This window comes from Entelurus aequoreus, linkage group LG02 (genome assembly GCF_033978785.1).
Source record: "Entelurus aequoreus isolate RoL-2023_Sb linkage group LG02, RoL_Eaeq_v1.1, whole genome shotgun sequence".
Taxonomy (NCBI): domain Eukaryota; kingdom Metazoa; phylum Chordata; class Actinopteri; order Syngnathiformes; family Syngnathidae; genus Entelurus; species Entelurus aequoreus.
In genome coordinates, this window is record NC_084732.1 from 29,695,605 (window position 1) to 29,708,252 (window position 12,648).

A 12,648-nucleotide genomic window follows, 5' to 3' on the forward strand; every position below is an offset into this window, starting at 1 on the left:
ATATATATATATGTATGTGTGGGAAACATATTACGCTCTACCACGGTATCGAGCACTATTTTTTTTTTTTGATAATCCAATTAAGACATATATATATATATATATATATATATATATATATATATATATATATATATATATATATATATATATATATATATATATATATATGTATAGTATACAGTATATATAGTATACAGTACAGGCCAAAAGTTTGGACACACCTTCTCATTCAATGCGTTATTGTAGATTGTCACTGAAGGCATCAAAACTATGAATGAAAACAAGTGGAGTTATGTACTTAACAAAAAAATGTGAAATAACTGAAAACATGATTAATATTCTATCCATCCATTTTTCAACCGCTTATTCCCTTCGGGGTCGCGGGGGGCGCTGGAGCCTATCTCAGCTACAATCGGGCGGAAGGCGGGGTACACCCTGGACAAGTCGTAGTTTCTTCAAAATAGCCACGCTTTGCTCTGATTACTGCTTTGCACACTCTTGGCATTCTCTCGATGAGCTTCAAGCACACCTGTGAAGTGAAAACCATTTCAGGTGACTACCTCTTGAAGCTCAGTGACAATCTACAATGTAAATAGTCATGAAAATAAAGAAAATGCATTGGATGAGAAGGTGTGTCCAAACGTTTGTACTGTTTATACACTGTATATATTGTTTTTATTATTCATTCAACAATCCATCATCTTCCGCAAATCTGGGGTCATGCAGGGGCACAGCCTAAGTAGAGAAGCCCAAACTTCCCTCCTCCCAGCTACTTTGTCCAGCTCCTCGGGGGTTTACCAAGGCGTTCCAAGGCCAAACATAGTCTCTTCAAACATGTCCTGGTTCTTCCCTTTTTTAATTATATTTGTTCAAAGAATTTTCCCCACTTACTGCCACTCTGTCTCATCACGTGTTTTTCTGTCAAACAGTTAGGGCTCTAGCGTAGTTGCACATGCGTCATTTGCGCAAGTGTGTTTCTGGGCATGCAAAGTGGACCGGGAGTGCAATAACTTAGACTTAGACTTAGACTGTGACAAACTTAATTGATCCTCAAGGGAAATTGTTCCACACAGTAGCTCAGTTACAAAGGATGGAAAGGGTAAGGATAGAAAGGATAAATGTACCGCAGTAGCAATATAAAATATAACATATATGTAATTGTAATATTTAGCCCTGTGATGAGGTGGCGACTTGTCCAGGGTGTACCCCGCCTTCCGCCCGAATGCAGCTGAGATAAGCTCCAGCATCCCCTGCGACCCCAAAAGGGACAAGCGGTAGAAAATGGATGGATGGATGTAATATTTACATATTATATATACAGTATATAACATATACTGATATATTATATTATTATATTATATTATATTATATTATATTATATTATATTATATTATATTATATTATATTATATTATATTATTGTATAATATATACAATATATAACAAATCCCAATTACCATGTACAATATTACAGTATATGTAACAGCTGCATCAAAAAAAATGGGCAGCATAAAATAAAAAGTATATCCCGCAGAAAATATACATTATAAACAAAGAGAGGTAGCTAACATAGAAGCGGTCAGGTAATAGACAGGAAACGTTGTGTAGAAACAAGAAACTACCTGTCGGCACACCTGCACAGTCGTGTTTTGCTTTATTGTCCAGACAGAAAAGCTTTCAAAAACGAACCCAAAAAAACGCACCTCATGAAATTTGCAAGCGACTTTAGAAGAAAAAAAACAAGCCCAATATGCAGGATTGGCAACACTGTCCAAAATGGCTGCGCTGCGGGGCGTAACATAGTGACAGTGATCTGGATCACATTGTCCACACTACAAAATCTAATCATTTGTTCCTTATCCCATTTCAGGTGTTTGCTAAAAGTATCATGGAAATCTACTTATAAATGATAAATGGGTTATACTTGTATAGCGCTTTTCTACCTTCAAGGTACTCAAAGCACTTTGACAGTATTTCCACATTCACCCATTCACACACTGATGGCAGGAGCTGCCATGCAAGGCGCTAACCAGCAGCCATCAGGAGCAAGGGTGAAGTGTCTTGCCCAAGGACACAACGGACGTGACTAGGATGGTTGAAGGTTGGGATTGAACCCCAGTAACCAGCCACACTCCGATTGCTGACACGGCCACTCTACCAACTTCGCCACGCCGTCCCTGTGTGTTATAACTTTTTGAGTTATGTGCTGACTAAATGAACTTACATAGCGCCAGTTGAAATCATACAAATTCTTCCTCCTGGTCATGTGATCGTTTAGTTATAATTTATAAATTTTACCACTGATTAACTACTCAGTGGCAAACTTTTTTCACTACAGTGCCCTCTGTTGTATCAGGATGATTACTGCACCAGTAAAATCACTTGTCTTCTTTGGGGGCCAAACAAGTGGTGCAACAGGCTGAGTCAAAGTCTGTTGCCACTCCATTGAAACACTTTGTCTTCTTGCATGCAGGACTCTCACACAGGAGGACCCTGGAGACAACCAGCTCACCTTGGAGGAAATCGCTCACATGGTGAGAGGAAACTGCCGTTATTGCATGGTCTGGGCTTGCTTTGTATTATTGAATGTTTGTTTGAGGCGATGGAGGAATGCAGGAATGAGCCGTTTGAGAACCACTCTGCCTTGGAGATAGCTGAGCAGCTCACTCTGCTAGATCACCTGGTCTTCAAGGTGATACCGTATGAGTAAGTTCAGCGGCAGTGAAAACATGATGTCGTAAAGACAATGCATAGGGATAAAATGTTGGTCTTTTTTCAGGGAGTTCTTTGGTCAAGGCTGGATGAAAAATGACAAGAACGACAGAACTCCATACATCATGAAGACGACCAAGCATTTCAACGACGTACGGTCGTGTTCAAAGCAGTTATGACAACAGTCGTGAATAAAAAGATGACTTTGTATGTTTCTTGTTTTAATCAGATCAGCAACAGGATCGCCACAGAGATCTTGCAATGGGATGACGTCAACATGCGCGTGGCGGTCATCGAGAAGTGGGTGGCGGCGGCCGACATCTGCCGCTGCCTCCACAACTACAACGCCGTGCTGGAGATAACATCTTCGCTCAACCGCAGTTCCATCTTCCGCCTCAAGAGGACCTGGCTTAAAATCTCCAAGCAGGTACCACAATCCCACCAATGGGATACATGGGTCATTTGTGCAAAACAACAACCGGATGTAGTTTTTATTTACGCAACAAGATGTCAGTAGCAGCATTTGAAATCGTTCTTGTGTATCAATGCATCCTTTCTCAGCTGCTGGTGTGACTGTGAAACTAATGTGTCTGACACTGTTCATACTGTTGTTTACAAAGAACTCAACAGCACAACTAATGCTGACTGAGCAGTTTGCTCTTTGCCGCTATCTTAATGTTGGTTTTGTTGCTGCTATGTTGTGCAATATACTTAAAAATGAAGTAGTTCACATAGGGACAAGCGGTAGAAAATGGATGGATGGACATCTTTACAGTGAATTAAGTTTATTACACATACATATTTTATGAGCTCATATGCACAGGTGTAATAATCAAGGCCTGGGGGCCAAATCTGGCCCGCTACAATATTTTATGTGGCTCTCAAAAGTCCGGAAAAAAATACAGTATGCATTAATAAAGTACTTTTCTCTTTTCCTTACTAAATGTCTTCGTCCGTTCCATTTTGACAGAAAAACATGTACTGCATACAATTTCATATCTTTTAAACTTTAATATTATTGAATAATGCATCATATATTATATTATCATACATTGCAAACAATTTTGTTAAAATAAAAATAAATATTAAAATATCTGCGGGATTTATGGTTTCAAGTTATAAATCAAAATGTACACTAAAAATGACTACAGATTTAACAGTAAAAACAAGCATTTTAATTGTTAGAATTGTACCATTTAAAAAAAGCTGCGAAACGTTTTTTTCAATTTGCTTGTTTGTTTTATTTCATTCCTTTAAGGTAAAACAAAAAAAACTATCAACATAACATTTAAAATAAATAATGAACAAAAAGGAACAGAAATAATTACAATTTACAATGCGGTATAGCTCGGTTGGTAGAGTGGCCGTGCCAGCAACTTGAGGGTTGCAGGTTCGATCCCCACTTCCGCCATCCTAGTCACTACTGTTGTGTCCTTGGGCAAGACACTTTACCCTCCTGCTCCCAGTGCCACCCACACTGGTTTAAATGTAACTTAGATATTGGGTTTCACTATGTAAAAGCGCTTTGAGTCACTAGAGAAAAGCGCTATATAAATATAATTCACTTCACTTCACTTCACTACAATACCTGCCCCCATTCATACAGTTACAGCATTCGTTGTTCAATTCAGAAGACTAGCTATATATATTTAAAACATACAAATTTCTTCATAGAATTTGGTTGTTAGCTATGTGTCCAATTCCAACCTGTAGAAGAGGATTGCACTTCGTCAGGCCTCTACCTTCACACCTCTACAACTTGGGTGTCCCACCTGAAGACTAAGCCACTTCTGGTATACAATTTTACCTGAAAAAAATTAAAACTGTGGTACCATTGTTTTTCCAATTTACTGTAATACATGGTAAAAACACAACTGTAGATGTTAAGGTAAAAAAAAAAAAATCAGCTCAGTTGCCAGACTTTTACTATAAAAAAACAATAGAACAGTTTTTCTTTTACAGTAATACACTGTACAAACAACAACGATATACTGTATATGTTTATAGATGTTTTATATTTGTTTTTATATTTTAATTTTAGCAACTGAGCTTCTAGTTTTTACCGTGGTACCATTTTTTTCACCTACAGTATTATGTTGTAAAAACCACTGTACATTTTATATTAACATTCTGGCAACTGAGTCATATTTACAGATACATTTTTACAGTTTATGTAAAAATATATATAAATAGATATTATCAAATGCAAAGACAAAGTTTAATAAATGAGGCAAATTCCTATACATTTATATTATTCATATACAAACGGCCCTCTGAGGGCAGCCCTAACTGTGATGTGGCCTGGTATAATGTTAATAAGTTAAGTTGGTCTATTGTGTCCTGTAAAATATGTTCTCCTTTTCCAGACTAAGACTGTGGTTGACAAGTTACAGAAGTTAGTATCGTCCGAGGGTCGCTTCAAGAACCTGAGAGAAGCTCTGAAGAAGTAAGTCACCTAACAGTCGTCTTCTTTCTGCTTGCCAAGTGTTTCATTTGAATCCTTACAATCCTGTGTCTTCAGTTGTGATCCGCCCTGTGTTCCCTACCTGGGCATGTATCTCACTGACCTGGCCTTCATTGAGGAGGGAACGCCCAACTACACCGAGGACAACTTGGTTAACTTTTCCAAAATGAGAATGGTAAAACAAAAATAAAATAAAAATTAGCGCTGATGATTGAAAGACGAGGACAAACCTCCTTTTTTGTTGATTAAAGTAAGAAAGTTTCAATGTAATGAACAAATTGTTTCATGTTTGTCTTCAGATATCTCACATAATCCGGGAGATTCGTCAGTTCCAGCAAACGGCTTACAAGATCGACTCTCAACCAAAGGTAGTGTTTTTGTCCACAGTGCATTGATGATAAACTTAATACTTATTCACCCTATATCAGTGGTTCTCAAACTTTTTTCACCAAGTACCACCTACATAATGGCCAATATTAAAATTCAGTAGCGTAGTAGGCCTAAGTATTCACTAATTACAAGGCAGATCTTTTATATACACTGTGAAATGAGGAAAAAGAAAACAATGTACTTTAATCAAGTAATTACTTGGCATACCGTTAGATGGAGCCTCCGTACCTTTAGTGGTACGCGTACCACAGTTTGGAAATTGATGCTCTATGTCATAATCTCATGCAAAGTTCAAGTTAAATAGCTCCAAAAATGCAGGAAAGTAAACTGAAGTGTTGTATTACTGACAAACTACATATAGACTCTGATTAAAGACAGACAGATTGATGTATCATATTCATGTTAAAATTAACATAAAATGAGTATAAAAGGCTCAAAGCTATTAATAATGAATATTAAAAAAGTTATTTCTGCTGTATTATTTGTATTAAGTGTCATTAGAACATTACATCTGACTTTCAAAAAAATATTTATTTAATTTCTGTATTTTATACAAGCAGAATAACACACAAAAAAAAATATATCTGTTGTAGTTTATTCTGATATTTTCTTATGCATATGGCACCATGTGGATATTTTCATTGAATAAGTCTCAGTTTTATATTGAAATGCATCAAATTTTGGGGTATTAAAAGCATTAATTAGCTAACATAAATGAAGGCATCAATATAAAACCGCATTCTCTTTATTATTTGAAATATTTCCATTTACTAGAGAAAATTATTGTGGAATGGTCCTAGGTGTACCTGCCAGAGTGCAGCTGGGATAGACTCCAGTCCTCCCGCAACCCCGAGAGGGACAAGCGGTAAAAAAAAATGGATGGATGGATGGATGGATGGATGGATGGAAATATTGTGTCTCAACAGACATCACACTGTCCACACTTCAAGATAAAATAAACATACTAGTGCAATAAGAAAACTTAAGGAAACTGTCACCACACAGTTGTTATGTGCCAACATATAAAAATAATAAGAAGAAGAATACATTCTATTTTATACTGCACTTTTGTATTCCAGAAAAATCTAAAGTGCTACAGCATTTAGGTGTTGGCCGACAGATAAGCTTACTTGCTCTAAGAAGATTTAAAAAAAAAAAAAAAAAAGTACAATTTTAAATTAAATTATATTTTTTCTGTGCTCAGTGTACAATTATATTTCATTGCAATCGACAAACATAACTCAACATCTTTGACGTTGTTGTTCTGCTAGGTGGCAAGGTACTTGTTGGACAACAGCTCTGTGCTGGACGAGGAGAGTCTGTACGAAGCATCGCTCAGAATCGAACCCAAAACATCATCATGAAGCGGCTGGCTTAATTTCCGTATGATGCGTACAGAATCATTATGTTCTGTTTGAATGTGCATACACTATTATTTGTATTAGACGACATAGGCTGTGTACATTGTCCTCTAAGACTTGGGTCAATTGGAGACTGAATCCCACCGAGGTTTTATTTATATAGTTTACAGGGTATATGCTATTTATGGTGTTAAAACACACTTATATGATTATTTTCAAGCTGAGATGAGAGAGTATCACATATTTTAAAGGGATTGTGCATTATATAAAAAGCCTCTCAATGAAGAGAGCGCATTTCAACACTAACTTCCACAAATATTTAGACTGTGTAAGCATGCAGTCGGTCGCCTTTAAAGTCCCCGTGTGAATGTTTTGCCTTAAAAGTACAGCGGCCTTTAGTGTCCTGAAGTGTTCATTAAACACTCACTACTATACTGTACTATATACTAATTTGATAATTGCATGATCCTTTATTTAGAGTTCATTTCAATTGAGCACAGACATGTCAGACACAGTACCTCAAACACTGACCTCCACTCTAAAAGACACAGTTGCCCAATTAATTACCAGCTATAGTCTACTTGAATATTGTATTTTCTCGGATAGTGCCTACTTTACTCCCCTTCTTACAACAAATTAATTCCTCTCCCTAAATAAATGCTTCCCATTTCCCATTATGGACAAAAGTTATTACATCTGTTATTACTTCAGTTCTTTTTCACACCGTTTAAACACTTTTGCTAACCAAAAGAGCAGCACCTATGGAGCCACATAAACAATATCTGTGTGGAGTCATTACACATGTTGTGAAGGAGTTACTTTGGCAGTATTAAATACCTGTATTAATGCACTTGTGTGTGTGTGGCCACAAACCATGGTGGTTATGTCCCATGGAGATGTGGGCCTTAATAGTACTGCCCAGTCTACTTCTGTTGTGGCCATTTTTTCTGCATTTACACTTAATAGTTATTTTTTTAAAATCGATTATGGCTCTCAATTGTTTTCGGGCGTAGCTGCGTTAAATAAATACCCGCAATGTAGGAATTATTAATTATAAATCAAGTATTTTCATAAATACAGCATAGAAACCTGTTTATGACCTTCTAAATGTGTTTTACCATTAAAAGAGCCCTCTGGACACAGAATAATACCATTTAGTAAGGGTGTCAAGAACATTTATTTTCAAATTAATCACAATTCTCATTTGGAACGATTCTTAATTGATTAAAAAAAATCTATTTACCGTATTTTTCGGATTATAAATCGCACCGGCCGAAAATGCATAATAAAGAAGGAAAAAACATATATAAGTCGCACCAGAGTATAAGTCGCATTTTTTGGGGAAATGTATTTGATAAAATCCAACACCAAGAATAAACATTTGAAAGGCAATTTAAAATAAATAAAGAATAGTGGTCCTCGTTGCACGTCCCACTGGGAGGAGACCCCGCGGCAGGCCAAGGACTAGATGGGGGGATTACATCTCCTCTCTGGCCTGGGAACGCTTCGGGATTCCCCAGGAGGAAGTCACTAATGTTGCTCTGGAGAGGGAAGTCTGGGGGTCTCTGCTGGAGCTGTTGTCCCCGCGACCCGATTCTGGATAAGCGGTTGAAGATGGATGGATGGAAAGAATAGTGAACAAAAGGCTGAATAAGTGTACGTTATATGACGCATAAATAACCAACTGAGAGCGTGCCTGGTATGTTAACGTAACATATTATGGTAAGAGTCATTCAAATAACTATAACATGCTACACGTTTACCAAACAATCTGTCACTCCTAATCGCTAAATCCGTTGACGTGTGTGTGTGACGATAGCTGATATACGCCGAGTCTCTTACGTGAATGAGATACATAATATTATTTGATATTTTACGGTAATGTGTTAATAATTTCACACATAAGTCGCTCCAGAGTATAAATCGCACTCCCGGCCAAACTATGAAAAAAACTGCGATTTATAATCCGAAAAATACAGTATTTTATTTTTTATCTTTTTTCTTTATTTTTTTATCTGTCCTGTCCAGCCACTCAGCAAAATCATATTGTTGATGTAGATGCCCATATCTGCTGTCCAGATTTACTTTAGAAGAGGAAGTGTGGGATACTTCTCTTGTTGCCTTATTTGTATTTGACTTTATTAAACGTTTGGGTAGCATTTTGTTAAACAAAAACAAAACCAATTTTCTTTTAAGTAATTTAGACATGTATCATAGCTGTGTATCTATTTTATGGAGAAGTGTAGTTAATCTTACAACTGGCACCCAATGTAAACAAAAAGTATTGATTTTGAATCTAGAATAGTTGTGAATCGAGAATCGATTCTGAATCAAATCGTTACCCCCAAGAATAAAATTGAATCGTGTGGCGCCTAAAGATGCACAACCCTACCATTTAGTCACCTTTACACTCTTTTAATCCAATATGGTAATGCTGCCTGAGGCTGAGCCAATCCGTAGCCACGATACTCAACAGCATGCTCGGATAGGTTTGGTCTCCTCTCTCTAGTGGCCAATACTACTGTAGTATTGATATTTTTATTTATCCATTGTTATGCTTGAAAAAACCTAATTTAGGACATCTTAAATAGTTATATTAAGTATTATTAAGTATATATTTTAACGTACACTTGAAAAAACCTAATTTAGGACATCTTAAATAGTTATATTAAGTATTATTAAGTATATATATACTTAATAATACTTAATATAACTATTTAAGATGTCCTAAATTAGGTTTTTTCAAGTTATATTAAGTATATATATATATATATATATATATATATATATATATATATATATATATATATATATATATATATATATATATATATATATATATATATATATATATATGTATATATACACGTTAGGTCAGGAAAAAACACAGAGGCTATATCATCCCTACAAGCCTGTTTCGCAGGTTTCCCTGCTCGTCAGGGGATTTTATTTTATATATTTTTATACATCAATAAAATCCCCTGACGAGCAGAGAAACCTGCGAAACAGGCTTGTAGGGATGATATAGCCTCTGTGTTTTTTTCCTGACTGTTATGAGGTGGCGACTTGTCCAGGGTGTACCCCGCCTTCCGCCCGAATGCAGCTGAGATAGGCTCCAGCACCCCCCGCGACCCCAAAGAAGGGACAAGCGGTGGTAAATGGATGGATGGATGGGGTTTTTCCTGACCTAACGTATATTCCGCTCTACCCCGGTATTGAGCACTGTATAACGGATAAACCACAGAAACCTCGACTATATATATATATATATATATATATATATATATATATATATATATATATATATATATATATATATATATATATATATATATATATATATATATATACACACGTGTGTATATATATATATATATATATATATATATATATATATATATATATATATATATATACACGTGTATATATATACACGCATATAGGTGTATATATATTGTATATACGTATATATACACGTCTCTGTGTACATATATAAACGTATGTATATAGGTATATATGTCTATATATATATATATATATATATATATATATATATATATATATATATATATATATATATATATACATGAATACAAAAGCCTACAAAGGCTTCCTTTTATATACAGAGGCTTTTTTGTTCCAAATTAAATAAATATACAGAAAGCCAATCAAATAGATAATTTATATATAAATTACTTTGTTATGCTTTTTATTATTTCATGGTATTTTTAATTATTCAATGATATTCATCATTATTTAAAAAATATTTGTGTTATTCAGTTGTATCATTATCATATTTTTTGCCTGTTCTTTTTTTATGTTTTTCAAAAACATGTTGCATCAGGAAAAGCGCCATGGAGTGTAACATCAATTACTACAATTAATCTGCCAAAGTCCCCCATCACAAAGGGAGGAAAGGGATCAATCATCTGATTGGTTGAACTCAATGTGTAAGGAATGGAATTTGTCATTCTGGCCGCCCCATCTCCTGTTGAATAAATAAACACCCTGGGCCACTATTTCCGTGAATATGGTAAACAGATGCCGCATCGGCAATATACTGTAAAAATAATTAGAATATATTTGTACAAATAAAATCCTCCCGCCTAATACATGCCATACACCGAATAGACACTAGCCAATATCTGAGAAAATGCCGTAAATATGATGAATTAATTGTTGAAATCAAATCAAATGGAGGATATTGGTAATAGGTTTCATGCAACCACACAATGTGACTCTGACTCCGAATTTTGGATTTTAAGGATGAGCTTTGTACGTAACGCAATTTATGTAGCAAGTTGAATAATTCCCAGCTCCTATACTCTTTATGGGTAATGACCCTTTTGCGGCCAGTGTATCATAGTTTTGCCTTAATCATGAAAACAGATGATTATATATGCCACAAAATGATGTATACTATTTTGTTGTACGATTTTGCCAATGAAGTTTTCCCTTGTATACACAGCATAACCCTGGAAATGCTGTATAATACCTCCTCTGCTTATGATACTTCTAAGTGTAACACATTGAGTTTTAGCAGGACCTATATACAGTAGTACTATTGTGCTTATTCTTGGGATATTTCTATATATGTATTTTTACAGGCTTTGTATAGAAGAGCACTTAACAGCTTAAGTGGCAGGCATGTGCCACTTTGTTCCAAATCTATCTATACAGCACATTTGGTGTAAAAAAAATGAATAAATAAAAAAAGGCACATGAGATGTTGAGCAAGTGAGCAATATGCAGCGCTATGACCATTGTGTGTCCACGGCTTGAGTTGTATTTGCAGTTTTTTGCAGGAAGAAAAAAGTGTATTCTTTCCTGCTTACCTCTTGTTAATAAATATCTTCTTTCTCAGGGGGAGACGTGTTGTGTGTTTCTCACAGTGAGGCTGGAGGGATGTCAAAGGTCGTCATAAGGGAGGGAGGGAGGGAGGATGGTGGAAAAGAAGGCCGGTCATGGGATTCTAGCAGAGCTCCTTGGAGGCTGTAAAAGAAGAGCATGGCGCTCATACTGCTGACGTTATTTGTCGCTTTTGTTTATACACAACAGTTAACTTTACTAGAAGGTAAGTCATCGCGTTCTAATGCTTTTATTTCTTCTTTGTTGGTATAGTTTAGCACAAAGTAAATTTACTGCTTTTCATGTGAGATAGTCACAATGATGCAGCTTACTCTCTTACAAGTCGTTCAATTCTCAAATTAATCTTTTATATGTTAATCCATTATTAGACATTCATAGAAATCCTTTTTTCAGTGTAGTACTCACCCTGGCAAAAGACATGACACACTTTTGGAAACACATTTTTACATGTGCAAAGTGCATTTTATTATTAAGAGACATTGGAGGAATGCAATAACTGCATGTATTGAATACCATCATCCAATTTGCTCAGAGTATGGTCACAGAATTCGACATTTCACTTATGTCTCTGCACTGACTAAACGGAGCAGGAATGATGGCATGTGTACAAGGGAAGTAAAATAAATACAAGAACTACAGATGCAATTTCCTTTATTGATCAGTTGGGAAAATTGACAAGGCAAGTTTATTTAGAGAGGGCTATTTTCACTTAAGGCATCTCAAAGTGCTTCACAGATGCATACAATTACCAGAAGGCAAATAAAAGTAGAAATACAAATAAAATCATCCTAAAACAATCTTAATTCATTTAAAATGATAAAGTGTTGATAAAATACATTCAGTTGTCACA

At 35.7% G+C, this 12,648-nt stretch overlaps 1 protein-coding gene across 2 annotated transcripts in view; it reads left to right on the plus strand.

Annotated features, from left to right (window-relative positions):
* Positions 1 to 9,582, plus strand: part of LOC133632373 (ras-specific guanine nucleotide-releasing factor 1-like) — a 67,828-nt gene extending 58,246 nt beyond the window's left edge. For both annotated transcript variants that reach the window (XM_062024766.1, XM_062024775.1), the window contains 8 exons: positions 2,476 to 2,536; positions 2,602 to 2,708; positions 2,782 to 2,866; positions 2,944 to 3,141; positions 5,081 to 5,160; positions 5,236 to 5,353; positions 5,478 to 5,546; positions 6,840 to 9,582. In XM_062024766.1, coding sequence (XP_061880750.1) covers positions 2,476 to 2,536; positions 2,602 to 2,708; positions 2,782 to 2,866; positions 2,944 to 3,141; positions 5,081 to 5,160; positions 5,236 to 5,353; positions 5,478 to 5,546; positions 6,840 to 6,932 — 811 coding nt within the window. In that variant the 3' untranslated portion in view covers positions 6,933 to 9,582. The remainder of the gene's footprint in view (positions 1 to 2,475; positions 2,537 to 2,601; positions 2,709 to 2,781; positions 2,867 to 2,943; positions 3,142 to 5,080; positions 5,161 to 5,235; positions 5,354 to 5,477; positions 5,547 to 6,839) is intronic.
* Positions 9,583 to 12,648: the final 3,066 nt, after the last annotated feature.